At 39.8% G+C, this 18,413-nt stretch overlaps 3 protein-coding genes across 5 annotated transcripts; 1 reads left to right on the top strand and 2 right to left on the bottom strand.

Annotated features, from left to right (window-relative positions):
- The first annotated feature begins 3,584 nt into the window (after positions 1 to 3,584).
- On the top strand, positions 3,585 to 7,977 carry nlrc3l1 (NLR family, CARD domain containing 3-like 1). 2 transcript variants are annotated; one of them, XM_062405818.1, is made up of 7 exons: positions 3,585 to 3,672; positions 4,690 to 4,931; positions 5,055 to 5,156; positions 5,304 to 5,381; positions 5,497 to 5,605; positions 5,701 to 5,941; positions 6,022 to 7,977. In XM_062405818.1, exons 2-7 carry the CDS (start codon positions 4,747 to 4,749, stop codon positions 7,593 to 7,595), a joined length of 2,289 nt encoding a protein of 762 aa, XP_062261802.1. In that variant the 5' UTR covers positions 3,585 to 3,672; positions 4,690 to 4,746; the 3' UTR covers positions 7,596 to 7,977. The 2 variants fall into 2 exon arrangements, with proteins under 2 accessions (XP_062261802.1, XP_062261801.1); XM_062405817.1 differs by having other exon boundaries at positions 3,595 to 3,672; positions 4,650 to 4,931.
- Positions 7,932 to 11,560, bottom strand: LOC133969385 (interleukin-1 receptor accessory protein-like). 2 transcript variants are annotated; one of them, XM_062405820.1, is made up of 5 exons: positions 10,416 to 11,560; positions 10,296 to 10,337; positions 10,157 to 10,219; positions 9,480 to 9,609; positions 7,932 to 9,274 (listed from the first exon to the last, which is right to left on the bottom strand). In XM_062405820.1, exons 1-5 carry the CDS (start codon positions 10,438 to 10,440, stop codon positions 9,112 to 9,114), a joined length of 423 nt encoding a protein of 140 aa, XP_062261804.1. In that variant the 5' UTR covers positions 10,441 to 11,560; the 3' UTR covers positions 7,932 to 9,111. The 2 variants fall into 2 exon arrangements, with proteins under 2 accessions (XP_062261804.1, XP_062261805.1); XM_062405821.1 differs by lacking the exon at positions 10,296 to 10,337.
- A 147-nt stretch (positions 11,561 to 11,707) lies between these two features.
- On the bottom strand, positions 11,708 to 17,895 carry rnf121 (ring finger protein 121). Its single transcript, XM_062405819.1, has 9 exons — positions 17,741 to 17,895; positions 16,087 to 16,124; positions 15,538 to 15,679; positions 14,968 to 15,122; positions 14,769 to 14,876; positions 13,844 to 13,964; positions 13,612 to 13,745; positions 12,736 to 12,837; positions 11,708 to 12,232 (listed from the first exon to the last, which is right to left on the bottom strand). Exons 1-9 carry the CDS (start codon positions 17,816 to 17,818, stop codon positions 12,112 to 12,114), a joined length of 999 nt encoding a protein of 332 aa, XP_062261803.1. The 5' UTR covers positions 17,819 to 17,895; the 3' UTR covers positions 11,708 to 12,111.
- Positions 17,896 to 18,413: the final 518 nt, after the last annotated feature.

The following is an 18,413-nucleotide window of genomic DNA, read 5'->3' as shown; positions in this document are numbered from 1 at the left end:
AGGAGAGCAGCGCACAGGCTGACGGTCATCCTGCTGTCTGGAGAGGCTGGCTGAGCTCTGAGCATCCTCCCTCCCTCACACACACAAACACGCGCACAAACACACACTCATAGACATGGAGTCATAGTCCTCAGCATGCGAAGTGTGTGTGTGTCTGTATGAGGCGCGATTAGTGCCACAAGGCTGGTGGGTGGAATCTGAGGAGGGGTTACACCGGATTTTGGTGACAGGAAGTGGTGAATTAAAGAGAAAAGCCAGTTGCAGACGGGAACTACTAAATATCGGTCCCCTACACAAGCGGGATTTCAAATTTACTGAGAAATTGAAGAAAATTTCCCCCAAAAAATCCTTATGCTAAAGTAGACACGAATTTGCTGGATCCATACCAACATTTTATAGGCACCTCTGTGATTCATACCACATCCTTACTCCAAGCTATGCGGTATCTTGCGAACAAAGTTGTGCAGGCTCGAAGAAGTAGAAGGTTATGACTAGGGTAGCAAAATTCCGGGAATATTCAAAGTTGGAAACTTTCTATGGGAATATATGGGAATATACGGGAATATACCTTGTCATATACTGGCATAAATATAAACATTTTGTTTTTTCACAGGCTGATTTGAGCCCTGAGGAAACTTTGGGCACTTGACTATATGCTTCTGCATCTTTGTGTCATTATTAACATAAGTCTTTGCACAGTATTTGCAAATGTACACAGCCTTTCCTTCTACATTGGCTGGGCTGAAATGTCTCCATACATGAGATAGTGCACGTGGAATTGTTCTGTAGAATAAGATGTAGTGTGCAGGATGCTGGGAATTATCTGCGCATGTGATGGAGAAATGCACAGTGCAGGGTTGAAATTCAACGTGCAGCATGCTGCATTCCATGTTTTTATTGCAAAGCGTTTAATTGGCGTATTTATTTATTTTTCAAAATTCCCAAAATTCCAGAGCTTAATATTCCCATGGAAAGTTTTCGGAAATTTACCGCAAATTGTCCGCCCCTTAGTAACCCTAGTTATGACAAATGGTTGACATTACCAAAGTTGAAGTTGACCAGCTGACCAATCCGAGGAGACTGGGCTTAAAGAGCCAGCAGCTAAAACAATTGATTCAGGCAAAGGCTGAAGTTTAAGAAAGTAAATCCTTTCAAGTAATAAACACAATTTAAATCATGTACCCTGAATATGGGTATAATATCTCCATAAAATGTTGGTGGTTTTGACTAGAAAACATACATTTTGCTCCATGATTCTGCTCCTCTGAAAAGAGAATCATGCTATAGAAAAGCTTCCTGAGAGCTAACTGTTCCGAGCAATGTCACTGGCTAAACTGGCCTCAAATAAAGTCATATAGACTTTATTTTTGTCTGGAATAGTGGAAATGCATGAATGTGTGAAGACAGGTACGTGCACAGATAGACCCCTAGTGGTGCCAGTTTTTTCTTTATTCATCAATATTTAAGAATTAAAATTGTTCTCTCTGTCATCAATTCCACCAAATGTGTTATGATATATGATATCTGATGGGCATTTATTTGAGTTCTTGGGAGAATTTTACCAAGACATGCTCCACTGCACTCACAAACCCCCGCCGCGCCCCTCCCGCCTCATGCAGTTCTGAGCGCCAAACGGCTGCAGCCACTTCTTCTCTGACCCACAGCATCAGACAGGTAATGACGGTGTTTGTTCAATCCTCTGCAATGTTTGGGGATAAATTAACAACAACATTACCACTGCTGAAATATTACGTCGCAACTGGTCCGACGTTTCCTAAAAAATAAACAAACAAAAGCCATGAAATCAGTGATTTCAAAGCCTTGTCCAGCTGTTTACTGACGTTTGTCATGTTTAATGAAGAGAGAGAGAGAGAAAGATACAGGCGGGCAGACGGACAGACAAACAGGCAGGCAGGCAGACAGGCAGGCAGAGAATTTAAAGGCAGTTTTACTGTTCTACAAATAACACAAGTTCACTAGTTTTTATTAGTACTTATTGAAATGAAAGGTAGGGTTTAAGTTGAGCTACAATACATGACAGTCTGGTGAGGAATATAGTGGTATATTATTTGTGAAATGCTGCTTATACTTTAGCTCTGTCAGTTGGCCTTGTTTGGTCTGTTTTTTGCTGTTATTCATTTATTTATTCAATTTGATAATTTGAGTTAGTTTGTTAACAAACATTAATATATAAGTTTAAAATATTCTTCTGTGTTTTTTATTTGTTTATTTATTATTATTATTTTTAATTCATAAATAATTAACTCCTGAAAACAACATACACAATGAATAAATGCTTTCATCCCAATTCATCCCTTGTGCACTGCCTCCCCTTCCAATCCCACGGGCACTAATCACCCCTCATACCACCACTGTTTCCTGCAGCCGCCTTTGTCACTGCTCAGCCTCCATCACACAAAGCGCAGTGTGGTGGAAACTCGTTGGTGTCTCGGTCGCCAAAGAGACGACGATTCGGCTGATTCTGTTACAGTTTCATGATGTAAACATAAGCTTCCTGATCACTTATTATATACCTGCCAGTAAACTGGGTGTCAAATCATATAGATCAATAGTTAAATATTATTTACTTCCAACAAATCATATATTCTTTCACTAGAATAACTTAACAATTATTCAACTAGACAAAAGCTGCGGTTTATTCAGCTCAAATCAAGTCAATAGGCTACACTGAAATCATAATACCTCCAGAGTGACTAAAGAGCATGACAACCAGGATTTCACTGGTAAGAAGTGTTACCTATAAACAATGCAGCAGAAAGCTCAACAGTGTTAGTTCTGACATCAGGTTAATCAATAATCATGAATAAATACTGAGTCATACAATGTGAAGCTGGATAATATGTTCTCTCTTAGAAATGGAGTTGATACAATTACGATATTCGAGGCAATTGCACTGCTCTTTTTTTTTAGACTGGTATGAATCATATTTTGCAGTAGAAGGATATTGCAGTGCTGCTCTGGCCCTGCACACAAACACTCGTCGGAGTTACATTTGACATAAATCTCGTCTGACTGCAGCGCCACAATACAGATGAAGGTGGATAGATTTCTCTTGCTAAGGGATGCAATAATTCATTTATTTTGAAAATATTAAGCAATGAACTGTTTTAATGATAGTGAGTACTCCTTATTAATGGTAAAATTGGATAAATGTAATCTTTATTAACTGCCACATCCTCCAGCAAAATATACTTTTATGAATAAAAAATTTGCTACGGTGGTAACAGCATAATGTACTCAACACAATAATATTACATTATAAGAGGATCTTTTCTGTGCAAGTGCTGTTATTTTTTCATAATGATTTAGATTTTTACAGCCTACGAAACTACTTGCCATAGAGCACAGCCTGCTGTGTGGTACTTAAAGTTTCATCTATGCAAAAGATACATATTCTAAAAATAATACAATAAAACATTATTTTATATAAAATAAAGAGTATTTATTCCACCATACATGAGAGCTCCTCCAGAGGAGGGGGGCCTCTAAAGGAGCTATCATGTTTGAGTGCATGTTATTCATTTTCTGAACCACTAGGGGGCGTAACCTGTTTTACATTTTACTACAAGAAGAAGCAGAAGAAGAAGTAGAGGAGGAAGAAGAAGTAGAAGAAATAGCAGAAGAACAACAACCAGAAACATTCAATTTAAGGTCAGTCGATTTCTACTCTATTTAATTACAAGTAATAATAACATGCTGATACGTGTCATAGACATGTATGGCCGAAGACAGTGTTCGGTCTCAGACGTCAAGGCAGAAGTTCAAAGTTCAAATAAGGAAAATGTCAAACGTCAGATAAGATCGTGTCCGTCAGTTACAGACCTTCAGTCTGTGACATGTAGTTTATTACATGAGATAATGGTGGGCAGGCTGCACACGTCTCCTTACATCGGGTGGATAGACCTGCAGGTTCACTGTGTGATCTGGGAGGAATATTACCTGTTGATATGAGGCCTATGACTATGTTTATTACACTGGTTTCAAAGGGGAGTCAAAGGTTGACTGTTGTAACAAGAGAGGACTAACAACGACATTAGGTTTACTGTCCCACTTTCTAAACATGTGGGGAACATGTTTAACATCCATAAACTTTACAGTAACTCTGTAAAACGCAAAAAGTTACAGAGCATTGGTTCATCTTTCTGTTCTTTATCAAACATAACGTGTGAGACACTGAACTTGTTCTTCCACTCAGTTGGAAGTTCGAGAGATGACTGTCAGTGGTGATCAGAAGCCGAACACAGTGAACTACTCCAGGCACCTATAGAAACTGAAACAACTATCATTTAGGGTATTGTTGTAATGTTTAATGTTCAGCTGATTAAATAATCCTTATAGCTCGTAACAAGGATATGATCGCACTTTCTTTGCAATTCAAGGATTGTGTGTCTAAGGTATTTTTTTTAGGTATGAATTTAGTGTTTTCCTTTTTGTACATTCAAACTGAGCAATCATAGCTCTGATACAGAATGTTAGCCATTTCCATTTTTAAAGTAAATGGACATGAACTTTTTGAATAGGTATTGCATTAACTGACTCAATAAACTGAATCCTGAATGTGTCCTAATATAGAATTTGAGGACTGATATACTGATGTTTCCTCCATGTTTGCTCTTCTACACGTACAGACAGGTTACAGTCCAGAGACTGTCCCACGGAAACCAAAAGTGATCACCGCTCACATGCTTGTCATGTTAGCCTTTGGCTGACCTCCTCAGTGACACAATGGAGGACGCTGAACCGGTTGCGATGGCCATGGGGTCAGATAGCTCTTCCGTCGGAGATGCTGTGTCTGGTAGAGGACAGCAGATTGTGTCAAATGAAGACGACGATCTCTATTACATCCCTGAGAGAAGACCGTCTCTGGATCTGGGACAATGGACAACAAGTCCAATGGATACCAGCCACAGGTTATGAAGTAGAAATAGGAAAATAACAACTTGTCTCTGTGATGATTCTTATGTGTGTCCGGCACACTTTTTGTTATAAGGCCAACAGGCGATTAAACAATTGCAATCCTTCTGTTTTTACAGGCATCATGTGGCCCGGGCCCCATCTCCAGTTCTGAGCTACACATCACTGGCATCTGAGGAGAGCTCAATAGAAATGGGTGATGGAGATGAATCTTCCACAAGGTACAAACAGGACAAAGTATTCAGTCCATGCATTCATCACATTACGCATCTGTGCCTAACAATATACTGTAGTTTATATTGTCTTCATTGAAGATCTAATGACATCTTTTAATTCTAACACAAGCCCTGTTGTCTGTCTGATTTTAGGATCCAGCTGGAAAGATCAGATTCGTTCTCCAGCTCCTACTCCTTCGACAGTGACGGTTGTGAAAAGATAAACCTCAAGTAAGAAATACACCCATGGCAAGGCACTGAAGAGTTTGTGCGTGTGTGTGATTACACTACATTTGTTGCCGGGCACTAAAATCATGTTTAAATCTCTCCACTGTGCCCACTTCAGATCCAAAAGCAATGATGATATGATCTCGGGACCTTTTGTCACACCTGAGTTCATCCAATCTCAGAGTGAGAGCAACCACCCTTCTCTGACAGTGGCATTCACCTTTAAGGTCAGTCTGTCTTCCCCTATTGTTTGTAATCGATTGTATACAAAACACCCTTCAGTTTACAACAACGCTGAATTTCATCTTTCTTTTGGAATCAGGCAATCTTTGATACCCTAGGGAAGTTGTCAACGGGAGCTTTCAAGACTTTCAAGATGATGATGTGGAAGCATTACCCGCAGACATTCAACACTCCTCCCCAGGAAATGGACATACTGAACCTTGTGGACCGGCTGGTCGAGTGTTACAGCCTGGACGCGTCTTTGCAGATCACCAAAATTGTTCTCGGGGAGATGGGGGAAAAAAAGATGGTTGATTGTCTCCAGACTTTATGTCTCAGACGTAAGTTCACTCCTCTAATCGCTTCATGGCTAAATACTGTGAATTAAATCTTAATATAACACACATTCACCTTTTTTCAGATGAAGTACGTCATGACTTATGTGAGACTCTGAGGAGGATGTATGGTGAAGTATGTGAAGATATGGCCATGCAGGAAGAGAAGAGGCCATTCGACGACATCTTCACTGACCTGTACATAACCTCAACATGCGATAACGGCCCAAATATTGAACATGAGGTTATGAACATAGAAAAACTGGACAGCAACCGGAATGAAAAGCAGCGTCTTTCCACGAAGGATATTTTTAACTCTGAAAGGCCGGAGTACTCCAACACAAAGCTACTGTTGATGACTGGTGTGGCAGGGTCGGGGAAGTCAATGGCGGTCAGAAGGTTAGTCCTGGATTGGATTGAAGGGCGCTCCCACCAACACGTGTCTTTTTTGTTTCCTATGCCGTTCAGGGAACTCAAACAGTTTGAGGATTCCACGGCCTCCTTTTTGGAAATAATACAAAAACTCTACCCAGAATCTAAAAAACTGAGAGATGAGGACTACAGATGCGAGGACTGCAAAATAATGTTTGTCTTTGACGGGCTGGACGAGTACAGTGGGAAGCTTGACTTTGAAAACACTATGCTTCTCAGCGACCACACAGAGCCCACCACCCTGAACGTCATCGTGGTCAACCTCCTCAGAGGGAGGCTGCTCTACCGCGGCCTCTTCCTGGTCACTTCTCGGCCGCAGGTAAAGCCCTGCATCCCCTGGGACACGCACTATGATGAGATCGAAGTGCGTGGATTCTGTGACCCCGAAAGGGAGGATTACTTTAGGAGGCGATTTAAGGACCCAGATCAATCAGCCAGAGTTATTGCATATATCAAGTCTCTCAGAACCCTCCGCATCATGTGCCACCTGCCCTTGTTCTGCTCACTGGTTGCTGATGAGGGCTATCGCATTTTTAGAGAACAGGGGACAGGGGCAGAGCTCCCCAGGGGCATCACGTACCTGTACACAAAGCTAGTGCTAGTGCTCACACGCCAGCATCGCATATTGAGAGCACCAGATTTGAGCCCGGAGGAAGAGAGAGACTTCCTTATGAAACTTGGAGAGTTGGCCTTCAACATGTTAGAAGGAGGCCAGTTCAAAATCACCAGGCCCAACTGGAAACACACTGGAATCAACGACAAGGAGGCGGTGATTAACAGTGGCCTGTGCACACAATATATCACAAAGCCACACGTCTTGTTTCAGGAGAATGTCCTGAGCTTTATCCATCCCACCTTGCAGGAGTACCTGGCCGCCCTGTATGTGTTTCTCTCCTTTAGAAACCAGGGGAAGAACGTTTTGGAGCAGCAACCTAGAGTCAAGCTCAAGATGTTCAAGGGCCATAAAGTCATGGAGCTGTACAAGAGCGCTGTGGACAGAAGCATGCTCAGTGAGGACGGCAAACTGGACATTTTCCTACGTTTCCTGTTAGGGATGGAGCGCAAGCAGAACCTGGAGCTCCTCCAGCCACTCTGCACGTCCTCTGTAAAGTGGCCAACAGTGATTGAAGAGGCTGCCACCCTCATCAGGAAGAGGATCAGAGAAAATAAGTATCCTGGCAGAAATGACAATTTGCAGCACTGCTTGGAGGAGCTGGGTGTATGTTAGCATCAGAGGAAGTATCAAAATACTAACTGCACCAAATCGTCACAGGAGAAAAGATTTCCCACATTGTTCTCCCTCCTGATAAAGAAAAATGTTTCTCTTCAACCAACATTTGCACTAAGTTAGTTTGGAAACATTAAAGAGTCTAAAAGCAACCACATTGTTATAATCAGGTTGACTCAGGACGGAGGCGTAATTCACGTTTTTATCAGTGTCGTATATACAAGTAGTCGTTCGAGCCTTTGCATGGACACACATGCATTTGTTTACAAGCTGATGGAAAAGGAACCAGCAACTTTAGAACCATGTTGACTGACAGAGTAGAGTAATGATACAGGATTGAAAACAAGTGCATAGTTTTATTTGTTGGGACATCTGAGATGACTCTTAACAAAAAGAATGGAGAGCATATGGGCAGAGAAGCAGGTCTTGAACTTTGTGTTTTTCTTTGTTGTTACATTGTAGAGCTGTGTCCACACATTGACCATCTCTTACTCTGCAACAAATCACACCAGAGTAACAATGTGTAGTTGCAGGAGCACTGTGGCAATCACAGAGATGCAATTCTTCATGTTATATGTTTGTGTGCCATCAAATGATATTAAAACGTTTTTTGAAAGTAAAAAAACAAAAACTTTGTGCTGCTTTAAGTTTCACAGTTACATTAAAATCTTTTAAGGGAATGGGGATGTTATTTAATGTGTAATAATATAAAATTGATTCACAGAGCGTGTGACTTATGAAGGAGCTTCACTTTTGTTAAGTTTTGAATATATACCATTAATAACTACCAGTCTGCTTTACTATGTATCACTTTGCATCAGAATTTGTCTTTTTTTTTTGGGGGGGGGGCAACATTATATCTTTCATTTATATAGTTTTCTAATTTAATTTACTCCAACCTAGTAACATCTGTACTGAGGCGTACACCTCTACAGAAACCTCACAGATGTTACCTTGATATAGATATCAGGATCATTCAATAGAGGCTGTTCATGTTTGGCATCTAATTCAATAGTGGGGGGAGACGGATTATAAGGGGACAAATTGCTTTCTAATTCCTGCACTATTGCGGCCATATAAAGTATCAGAAGATTATAACTATTAGCTGTGTGGTGAACTTGCACATAATACTATCAGTGGGGTAGAGACAGTGACACAACCATTCAGAGAGCCACAAGTTGTCTGTTTGAAATAATGACAGCAAATGCTTCAATGGTTTACACATACAAAATTCTTAATGCCAGCAGACACAGGAATGATACAGAACCATAGCAAATCAAAGTGTAACAATATTCTCTCTATATTCTGCAGATAAATGATAAACCTGCTTTACTTCAACTGTATCAAAGGTACATTCAGTTCCACATTAAAATGCTCTGTGTAAAATAGAAAGGGTACTAATATACTTCACTTGCTGTTTGGTCACCAAAAAGTGTAACATTAATATAAAATTCACAGATAAAGTTGATTCACCGTTATTAATAAATGAAGAGAAACCCATTGGTGTCACTAACATTCAGTGTTTTCCTTTCTTTCTAATTCTTCTTATCTTTATTTGCTTCAGGGCCATTCCAACAGCGCTCGTCACCACACAGGTGAAGCTGGATTTGAAGTCCTCTGCTGTGACGTTCTTCAACAGCAATCTCCTCTGGAGGATTGTCCCGTCCTCCAACGTTGATCTAAAAACACACAATCAGTCACAACAGCTCTATCTGCAGGATTCTTACCCCCGATCACTGTGTACACTGCTTCCTTTGAAGCAAGGATCCGCTACAGCTTGATATTCAACAACATGTATGTGGATTACTCTACTTAAATGGACACAATGCTGCTGTGATATGCGAATTTCCTTTTAAGTGTTGATATAAAAGTCATTATACTCACTGGTCAGATTCTACTATTCTTTCCCTGCTGGGTATATCCTCAGGAAAAGAGCCATTGACGAGCCAGTATATCAGCGTCACTCCATCTTTACTATTTGTAACTGCATCACAGTCAAGAATCAGTGGCTCACCTGCGAGGCAGAACACACCCAAACAGTCTCAGTACATATATGTGTAAAAGCCAAAAAAACACATGGCCTACACCCAGATTAGATCAGAATTTGGCAACAAATACAAAATGCTGCCCCCTGTTCCTGGAGTAATGTACAGAATGATCTGAAATTGTCAGAGCTGGTTACTATGGGGGAATTTATGTCCATTTATAATTAACAAAAATAGCTCTAAGTGCCACTGTGGAAAAAATGCTTTAAAGTTTTTAAAAAATTCTGAAATTGTATTTGATAGATTATGTATTTAGTAAATTATACAACGAGCTGATATATGATGTCTGGATCTTTGTATTGTTTTTATTGTAACCATGTTTTCCTGTCCTTTTGGACAGGTGTCTCTTCAAATAGAGATTTGAACCTCAATGACACTTTATCCTTGTTAAATTAAGAATATTATATAAAAAAATGTACAGAAACCCTGATATTAAACTAATCCTTAACTGCCTAGCATGAACATTTTAAATAGAATTAACACTTGATAGCAGTTGGTAATTTACATGGGTACTACCTGGATGAGCTTTGATATGGACTCGATCTGCCCCAATGATGCTTGGAGATCCATCCGCAGACACTGAAGAACAAATTCATGTTAGCAAAAAACTGAAATATAAAATATACATCTATGTCACCCATCAAACTAACTGTACCTGGGAATCCATCTGCAAGCAGCATACACAGAGATGCCAAGGCTGCAGCAGGGAGACAACACATTAACAGTGTGTCGCCAGAACGATAGAAACAAAAGGGTTGGTGTAATTAAATATTACCTTTTACAACAAAGGGCAGCTTCATGGTGATGACTCCAGTGAGAGGTGCTCGCTGTGCACTGCCGTTAAGAGTTACTCTATATATACACACACACCGATATAATTAACTTCCTCTCCGCCCACTCAGAAAAAATTACATACTTTCGGTGTGGGGATTTCCTCAGGGTGACCCAGTGTTGTTCCTGGATGGATAGTGACACACTTCAAAGTTCCAGAAATCAAGTTATGTGACTAAATCATGGTTCTCAGTCACAAGACTTCAAATAAGTAGTTAGGTTTAAAATGGTTGAAACAAATGTCCAGATAAAAAATACACACATCTCGATCATGTGATATTTATTAACCGATCTTGATCAAAACATGAACAATGAAACAATATGTTCAGGTTGGCCGTGTTGTACAAACTCCCTCTGGGACCTCGAATCAATCAGATCACATTTAAAAAAAAGACTGGCCCCATCAGCAGTCACTGAGTTAAAGGATAATTCCAAGACGTTGTCTCTCCTGATCCTCGACAGACGTTTGAACAATTAATGGTTTAAGCTCAGTTACTAGCTGGTATCGTAGCTTTGGTTTGTGCTAATTTTAGAATGACCTAACCTCACCCAAATTACAGAAAGATAGCTTCTCACGTCTCACAGTAGCTACCCATGCAGATAGATTTTGGTTTTTAGCCAGCTTGACTTTCTGCTGCAAAACTAAAAATAATGGAGGTAGATTCAGTGTCCTTATTAATACCAACATAATAAATAAGATATTTAATTAATTGTAAAAGAAATATGTCTTACCTGAAACTTAACTTAATCCACAGAACACAGCTGATAGCTACATGAATTAGAAGTATTAGCAGGAATAGATACACAGAGTGAAGTAAGGAAAAAAAAAATTTACATTTCTAAATATATTTTTGTTATACAAGTGAACCGATGCTTAAATAGTATTAAATTTGTACTTAAACATTAATGAAACAAAGAGTCAAATCAAAGACAGTTGTGTCATTAATGAGTATCCGTGAAGACAATCAGGACATTTTGAATCCTGTCATTAAAAGATCTGTCCGAGAAATCTTCTGGTTATTTATGATTCACACTTTATACCCATGACAAGACTTTCGGTCACAAGGTCTTTTACTGTAAATGCTTAGGAAACTATCCACCGTTGCACTTCAGGTCATAGAATGGAATCAGTCAAGGTCAAACAGCATCATATCAGCGATTACCTTTAACCACAAGTGACGCAGCTGAAGAGGAAGTCTGTGTGTGCTGAAGAGGCAAAGGGAGCAATGACTTAAACTATTTCCATACAGTATTTATTTCTCATGTCATCAACATGAGGAAGAAAAACACCAGCATGATCCTTCCACTATCAACACGCACACTTAAGACATAGATTATTAAAATGAGAACCTCTCTAATGATTTCCAAAAAAAACGTTTTACTAGACTGTAAGATGCACAAACCTATTAAAGTGTAACGCTGGTGTAAAGCAAATCTTGGGAGACTGACATCAAATTTCAAATTGCTAATAAAATTCAAATAATCTGTAAAATGCAGACAATGTGCCTATAAATACATACAAAAAAAAGGTATAGACACTTTTTATTGGTATTTTTAGTTCAATGTTAGGCCCACAGTCTTTTGGAGCCACTGCACATCTTCTATGTGTAGTGTGTATGTCCTTTACTGCCAGTCGCAGGTCACTCCAGACCCAGGATGTAGTTGATACCTTGCACAAATCCAATAATAACAGGCTGCCAGGCAACTAGATACCGAAGCCAGTCCAAAAGTTGTCCATACATGACGTGTGGCCTCTCCCACCTGAAACATGGGTTAAGGAAAAACTAGGCTTTCAACAGCAAGAGGTCATTGTTCATGGTTAGTTTACATGAAAGCATTATTAAGTGTATGGAGTTGTAGTTGTCAGAGCTGCCTGAAGGGTGAACTCTGAACCACAAACAGGAACAGGAACTTTGTACGCAACCTTTAAATGTCTCATCTCTAGTTCCTAACAGTCAGCAATTAAGCTGTCTGAACAAAAAAAATCTCCTGAATGTTATTGTCTAAACTTCTGTTACATGTAAAACTTCCTCTTACTTGGCATAACTGTTTCCTGGATATTGATTTGGTATCTGTGGCTGGAACTATCAACTTTTATAATTCCGAAAATACTTCCTGCATGTTTGTCCTCAACTGGGATTTCCTTGACTGCAGGAACAGTGTGTATATTTATAAATATGATCTCTGACACTGCATAAAGAGATTATTGAGTCCAGTGAAAAGGGTAAATCTATCATGTGAGAATCCAACAATTAAAAGGATACGGGTTACTGAACATCCTCTGCAGATCCACCTTCTCCTTGCAGTAAGGGCACATCTGCTTCTTTCCGACGATACACCATCCTCTTATGCAGAACTCATGGAACCTGGATGTGGAGTTAAGGCTTGGTAAAGAAGTATCAGTAGTCACAGTTCCAACCAACACACCGGCCCAGAATTATGAAAATAAACGAAATAATGCAACAACTTGTTGAATCAATAATGGATTGAAAAATCCATAGATTTTCTGATTCCATTTCCATCAACTACACCGATTGTCCCTTGATGGCACTTTACGGATTCCAAATTACAAAATAAATGTGTTATTAGAATAGAATAACACAACAAATTACAGATTACACAAAAAATAGAATTAAAAAAAGATCATATACATAATGATTAAGAAAAATTAAATTAGATTAGAAATTTCTCAATATATATAATGTTCAAGGTTGTGCAAACAGACTTCAAACATCCTGTCAAATCCATCTCACAAGGAACTTAGACTATTTGAGAACAAAGGGAGACCCTCCCCACTATCACTTGCATATAAATAAAGGAATACAGGTGTAAAAAACACCCACACTGTGACATTTGATAAGGTTGCATGCTATTTACAGTTTGTTGAGCAGCAATAGAAAAATAGTGGGGGAAGTATTGTAAGCTCAGATGCCCAGTCGTAACATCAACATCCTGGAATAAAGGTCAAGTTAACTGTCAGTTCCCCTTTACTGCTGTACTGATAATTCCATTAATATACCTCCTATAGAAATCAAATTCTCCATATTGTTCACCAACTTTTTCTACAATTAATGCAAATAGATACACATAGTAAAGTAGTAATAGCATGATAATATGTCAATAACTGGTAGGCAGGATACACATGGTTGCAGGACAATCTGTACGTGTTCTCAATAATCCCTTCCTCACTGACGTCTACGAGGATGGGCTGACCGCACACGGCACATATATCGTCAGCGAGGTGTTTGGTTGGCATGCCGGATGCGCTGTAATACTTAAGAAGAAAAGAAAAGAGGGAATGAGACAACAGTGAGTAGGATATTTTAACAACAGGGCACAAAACCATGCAGCGTCTTCAATCTGCCCACTTACCCCAACGGTTGAGGCCATGAAGTCTGCACACATTTCCGCAAAGTCCCTCCCAAGGACGCCGTAGTACAGACCGTAGAATAGTAAAGAAACACCAAAGTCCATGGCATCCTCTGGCTTTATCCTGGAGAGAGAAAGCATGGTGTGTTAATTAATGGCTCTGACTGATCCTCCTGCAGCAGGGTTCAATGTCAACATCTGTTTATGTCATTATCAAAAATCCGCTAAACCAAAAAAAAACAAAGATAGCCCTCTTTCTCAAAGTATCCTAATCAAGTGAGCTGTACAAGAATATGCTTTTTTTATTTATATTGTTTGAAACTAGTCAGAAAAACTGAAGTAGCAACAGACACAGCTGCCATCAAAGGACGACTACATCTCAATGGTCAAAAGAAAGTTTATCATAAATAAAAAACTGACCTTGTCCTTAAGACTTGACCAGTATAAAAATACTGGAATATATGGATTAAATACTCCATGAGATGTAACTCACTCTATGTTTAACTGAACAACTTGAACTGTACTGTTGTGTTGTCCCACAAACAACACTCTCACAACAAGAGTGTTGTTTGTTGTGTCTTTCTGATAAAGTCTGTGAAATTCTGTAACCCTGTTAGGTGAAGGATTTTGTAATGAAGTTTATTGTTGGGTGTTAAAAATAAAAGGAAAAAGGGGCGAGCAAGACGCCTCTCAGTTGGATATTCAGATAAATGATGAATGTTGTGAGAGTCTGATATTGAAATGGAAAATAAGTTTGAAGTTTTGAGAGATGGCTACTCTTCCAAAGAGCAGCCTAGAGATTTAAAGAGTTTTAAGAGGTAATGTCCCCTCATTTGAACAACTATCTAGTTGTATTATAGGAAAGGACAGAAAAGGTTAAAACGTTCATTCATCAGCAAAGACATGCTGTGGACCTGACAATACATACCTGAATATTAGGTTGATACCAAAAAGTGTAAACATGATGACACTGTAACCAACTATTCCTGTAGCATAGCTGACTTTGTAGAGGAGGAGGAACCACTTATACACCAACCTACAGGAGGCAGAAAAGGACATTTGTCATATCATGCCATAAAAGGCTATCAGCATAAATGGAAAGGCACATCTCTTAGATATAGTTGTACCTCGGTGTGGTGCAGGCCAGTGGCTTGCGAGTGGCACGGACGGAGATGTAGGCTGTGACGACAGAGAAGATAAACCACGTGGTCAGGAACCTCCACCAGTGGAGTTTGGTAGTAAAGTAGAGAGGAACTACCCACATCTGGAACAGAGTCACTAGCTACAAGACAGCAGAGCATACAAATTAGAATGTGTGTGTACATCAGAGATAGAGGCGATTGCATTATGACACATCCTTTCAACATCAAGATAGACACTACTGACAGCATTTTGTATATGGAGAATGGAGCAAGACTGAAAATAAAATATTTGTCTTTAACTGAGAAAATGTGAAAAGATAGAGTCATGAATCATGGATCTAAGAGCCAATGCAGGTGTTTGAGAGACAACGCTGTCAGTACAGGTTCTTCTTTCCCTTCTTTGATCTTAAACAAACACAAACCCACTGACACCTAAACTGTGTCTGTAGCCAAAACAGATAAATGTCTTTCAAGTATGTGTCTTCACACGCGGGCATTTCCAGACTTTGCAATCACAACTTAAAACATTTTGATGGTGTGACTTTTGTTTCTTACATTGTATGACTTTGTATGTCTCTGTTTCCACTGCACAAGGACTAACTGGGCGACAACCAGGGTGACGATGAGGATGAGCACCATCTCTGCGTGCATGGCCTCATGGCCTTTGTGTTTGGCGTGCATTCTTGCATGCTCCACCCTGTGGAAGAAGAAAAAGAGGAAGAATGTACTAAACATTGCCAAGTGCCAATCTATTTGATGATTCATAACATTACAGGACAGGCGTGTCTGAAAAACTGCATTAGACTTCTTATACACTGGTGTAGCCCGATGATTATGAATGAGAACTGTTTGAAAAAGTGTCATGTAGGTGATGAGCAGTTGCTCTGGGCAGAGCTTTGTAACTGTAGCCTACTTTCTAAGACTTTGTGGTTAAGTAATGTGTCAGTACAAAAAAAACTCTTTCAAGCCAATCCAAAATCCTTCAATTGGAATGTAAAGTTATTTTCGAAAACCTAGTGTAGAAACTGATTTAAAATGTATTTAGCATGAAAAACGAGAGAATGTTACTAAATTAAATCCATTAAATGTGTAACAGACACTTACCTCCACTTTTCTTCTGGTGAGAGCTTGGACACATCAATCTAAAGACAGAAAGGGACAAAATGATGACTTTTATCTTTAATACTACTGTAATGTGCCCTAGCAGACTACATTGTATGAATCTATTTTGATCAAAGACAAACTAGTTGAGCTTCTAAGCAAGATTCCTTGATGATTTGCAGTAAGGAAAGAGATACAATGGGAGACAACAAGTCATTCACAGTTGATTGAGGCTGCTGAGCATTACCTCTCACACAGTTGGCTTCAAACCCCCAGAACTTACATTGCATATCAATTAAACAGCAGCTACAATCTGTCTCAGACCATTTAGGTCTGGTTGTGCCGGAAATGGAAATGTTTGTGGGTTCTATATCATGTTTTTGGGTTGTTGCTAAAATCACACTTCCTGATGTACATACTGGCATATATTTTAGTTTCATTGAGGCCACATGAAAAAAAAAAAAATAATATGTCTAATGTGTGAATAACAAAGTCTCGCCACACTTGAATAAGTCTCAGTCATCAGATCAGAACATTTTAAGAGTTAATATCATGACAAAGGAGAGAAACAGGTTATCAGAGCACACAAGGTCCAACAGAGATCATCACTGGACAAAACATAAGGATCCAATGTGATGACGGCCATCTACAGTATATGTACCGACTACACTTGATACCTATGAGCTAGCAGGATCCTTAATGACCAGTCACTCTATTCAATAAGAAAAATTGTTGATAATGCCTTGTATCACAATACCCTTTGCACTGTGACTCGCACATTGAGCACTCTGGTTATTGGGTTTTAATGCCAGTATTTGTATGTCATTTTTTATGCATTATTTCCTTTTTGAGTTTTATCTTTTGAAGTGTTTTAAAGGGCAGATGCAATATTCAACTCACTTTTGTTCTGTATTATTATTCTGAGTCTAACACGATCTATCTGTGTGTAGGGTTTTTTATTGTGCGTTAAACAATGTACAGTTCTGCCGTACAGATCTCTCAAGAAAGATTTCCCCATGGGATCGATAAAATATATTTGATTTAATCGATCACTATTTGTTCTTGCACTTTATGAATACCTGCTCTAACATGTACATGTTCGTTTGACCTCAAGCTTGAAATCCTACAGGAAGTGGTTAGGGTACCTCCCCTGGCTTGACACTTGCAAACCATTTAGCCCATAGCAGAGAAGCCCACAGATGACCTTTGACCCGATGGGCCACATCATCATTATTCAAAGAGACATTTAAGAAAATGGCCGTGACAACGGGGTTTGAGTTGACTAAACAAATGATAATTTTCTAATTAAAGTTCCCACGCTAGCTACTTGGACCAGATAACATGACTGAAAGGTTAGCCAGTTAGCTAGTTTGGTGATGCTAAATTACATCTCACTGCGGCTTTAGCAAGCACGGCTCTTTTTGCTGAACAAAACCCACCCAGTAATGTTCACTGCACCGTGTGGTTACCGGTGAACCATGCCCCTGCTTGGTGACAGATGGCTGTGCACCGGAGGCTAGATGCTGACGCTATGCTAAACCCGTATGTAGCAGCTAGCACGAGAGTTCCGTGTTTGCGGCTAGCAGCAACATCGTGAACCCAACCCCGGCGTGTTTTATCCGCCGTCACACGTCGGTGTTTCCCGTCCCTCTCTCACCTGGTGCGGTTCATCGTGGTGCCCCAGTCCGTGGTCGTGCTCCACACCATCAACCTCCACCTCAAACACCCCAGCCATCGTCGGAGTGCTGCTTCACCCTTCTGGGGCCATTAGCGTTAGCATGAAACCGGTCCTGTTTGGCTGCGTTCCCTCGCCTTTCAAAATAAAGTTCGGGGTTAATGTAGGTCAAACATTGAGCCGGTGACAGATTGAGTTAATCACAGGATGTGTGAAGCCTTTTGTTTAAGAGTAAGAGTGTTTTGATAATTTACCAGGACAATTTTTTGTTTTGACATTTACAAAGAGATTGACTTGATCACATGTGACCTGCTTGTGAGGATGCAAAACAGGGAAATGTTGAGTGACACTGATGGAAGAAGTCATCAGATCTTTTACTAAAAAATAACAATACAACAGTGCGAAAATACACAAGCAGAAGTCATGCATTAAAAGTAGCAATGATAGATGTGGTCAATAAAAGAACAGTGCGATTAATTGTGGAGTGAGCTGCTAGAAATCCTCTACTTATGTGCCCAAGGAGGACGAGAGGAGGGTTTCAAAACCACTGTGTATGGTTTTGAAACAAAGGATATTGTCACAGTTGAAGATTACAAGTACCTGGGCGTCCACATCAACAACGAACTGAAGAGGATAACCAACACCAAGGCTGTGT

This window comes from Platichthys flesus, chromosome 15 (assembly GCF_949316205.1).
Source record: "Platichthys flesus chromosome 15, fPlaFle2.1, whole genome shotgun sequence".
In the NCBI taxonomy this organism is placed as follows: Eukaryota; Metazoa; Chordata; class Actinopteri; order Pleuronectiformes; family Pleuronectidae; genus Platichthys; species Platichthys flesus.
This window is presented reverse-complemented; position numbering and strand designations above follow the sequence as displayed.

What these genes read in the sequence shown, in the direction of transcription:
- nlrc3l1 (XM_062405818.1), top strand. Translation starts at nt 4,747, where the DNA reads ATGGAGGACGCTGAACCGGTTGCGATGGCCATGGGGTCAGATAGCTCT. An exon ending in TGTGAAAAGATAAACCTCAA is followed by an intron (nt 5,382 to 5,496) that starts GTAAGAAATACA and finishes TGCCCACTTCAG; the next exon opens with ATCCAAAAGCAATGATGATA. An exon ending in CAGTGGCATTCACCTTTAAG is followed by an intron (nt 5,606 to 5,700) that starts GTCAGTCTGTCT and finishes TTTTGGAATCAG; the next exon opens with GCAATCTTTGATACCCTAGG.
- LOC133969385 (XM_062405820.1), bottom strand. Translation starts at nt 10,440, where the DNA reads ATGAAGCTGCCCTTTGTTGTAAAAG. An exon ending in GCTGCCCTTTGTTGTAAAAG is followed by an intron (nt 10,338 to 10,415) that starts GTAATATTTAAT and finishes TCCCTGCTGCAG; the next exon opens with CCTTGGCATCTCTGTGTATG. An exon ending in GCTTGCAGATGGATTCCCAG is followed by an intron (nt 10,220 to 10,295) that starts GTACAGTTAGTT and finishes TTTGTTCTTCAG; the next exon opens with TGTCTGCGGATGGATCTCCA.
- rnf121 (XM_062405819.1), bottom strand. Translation starts at nt 17,818, where the DNA reads ATGGCTGGGGTGTTTGAGGTGGAGGTTGATGGTGTGGAGCACGACCAC. An exon ending in GGTATCAACCTAATATTCAG is followed by an intron (nt 13,965 to 14,768) that starts GTATGTATTGTC and finishes TTCTCTCTCCAG; the next exon opens with GATAAAGCCAGAGGATGCCA. An exon ending in CAGAGGATGTTCAGTAACCC is followed by an intron (nt 12,233 to 12,735) that starts GTATCCTTTTAA and finishes CCCATGTTTCAG; the next exon opens with GTGGGAGAGGCCACACGTCA.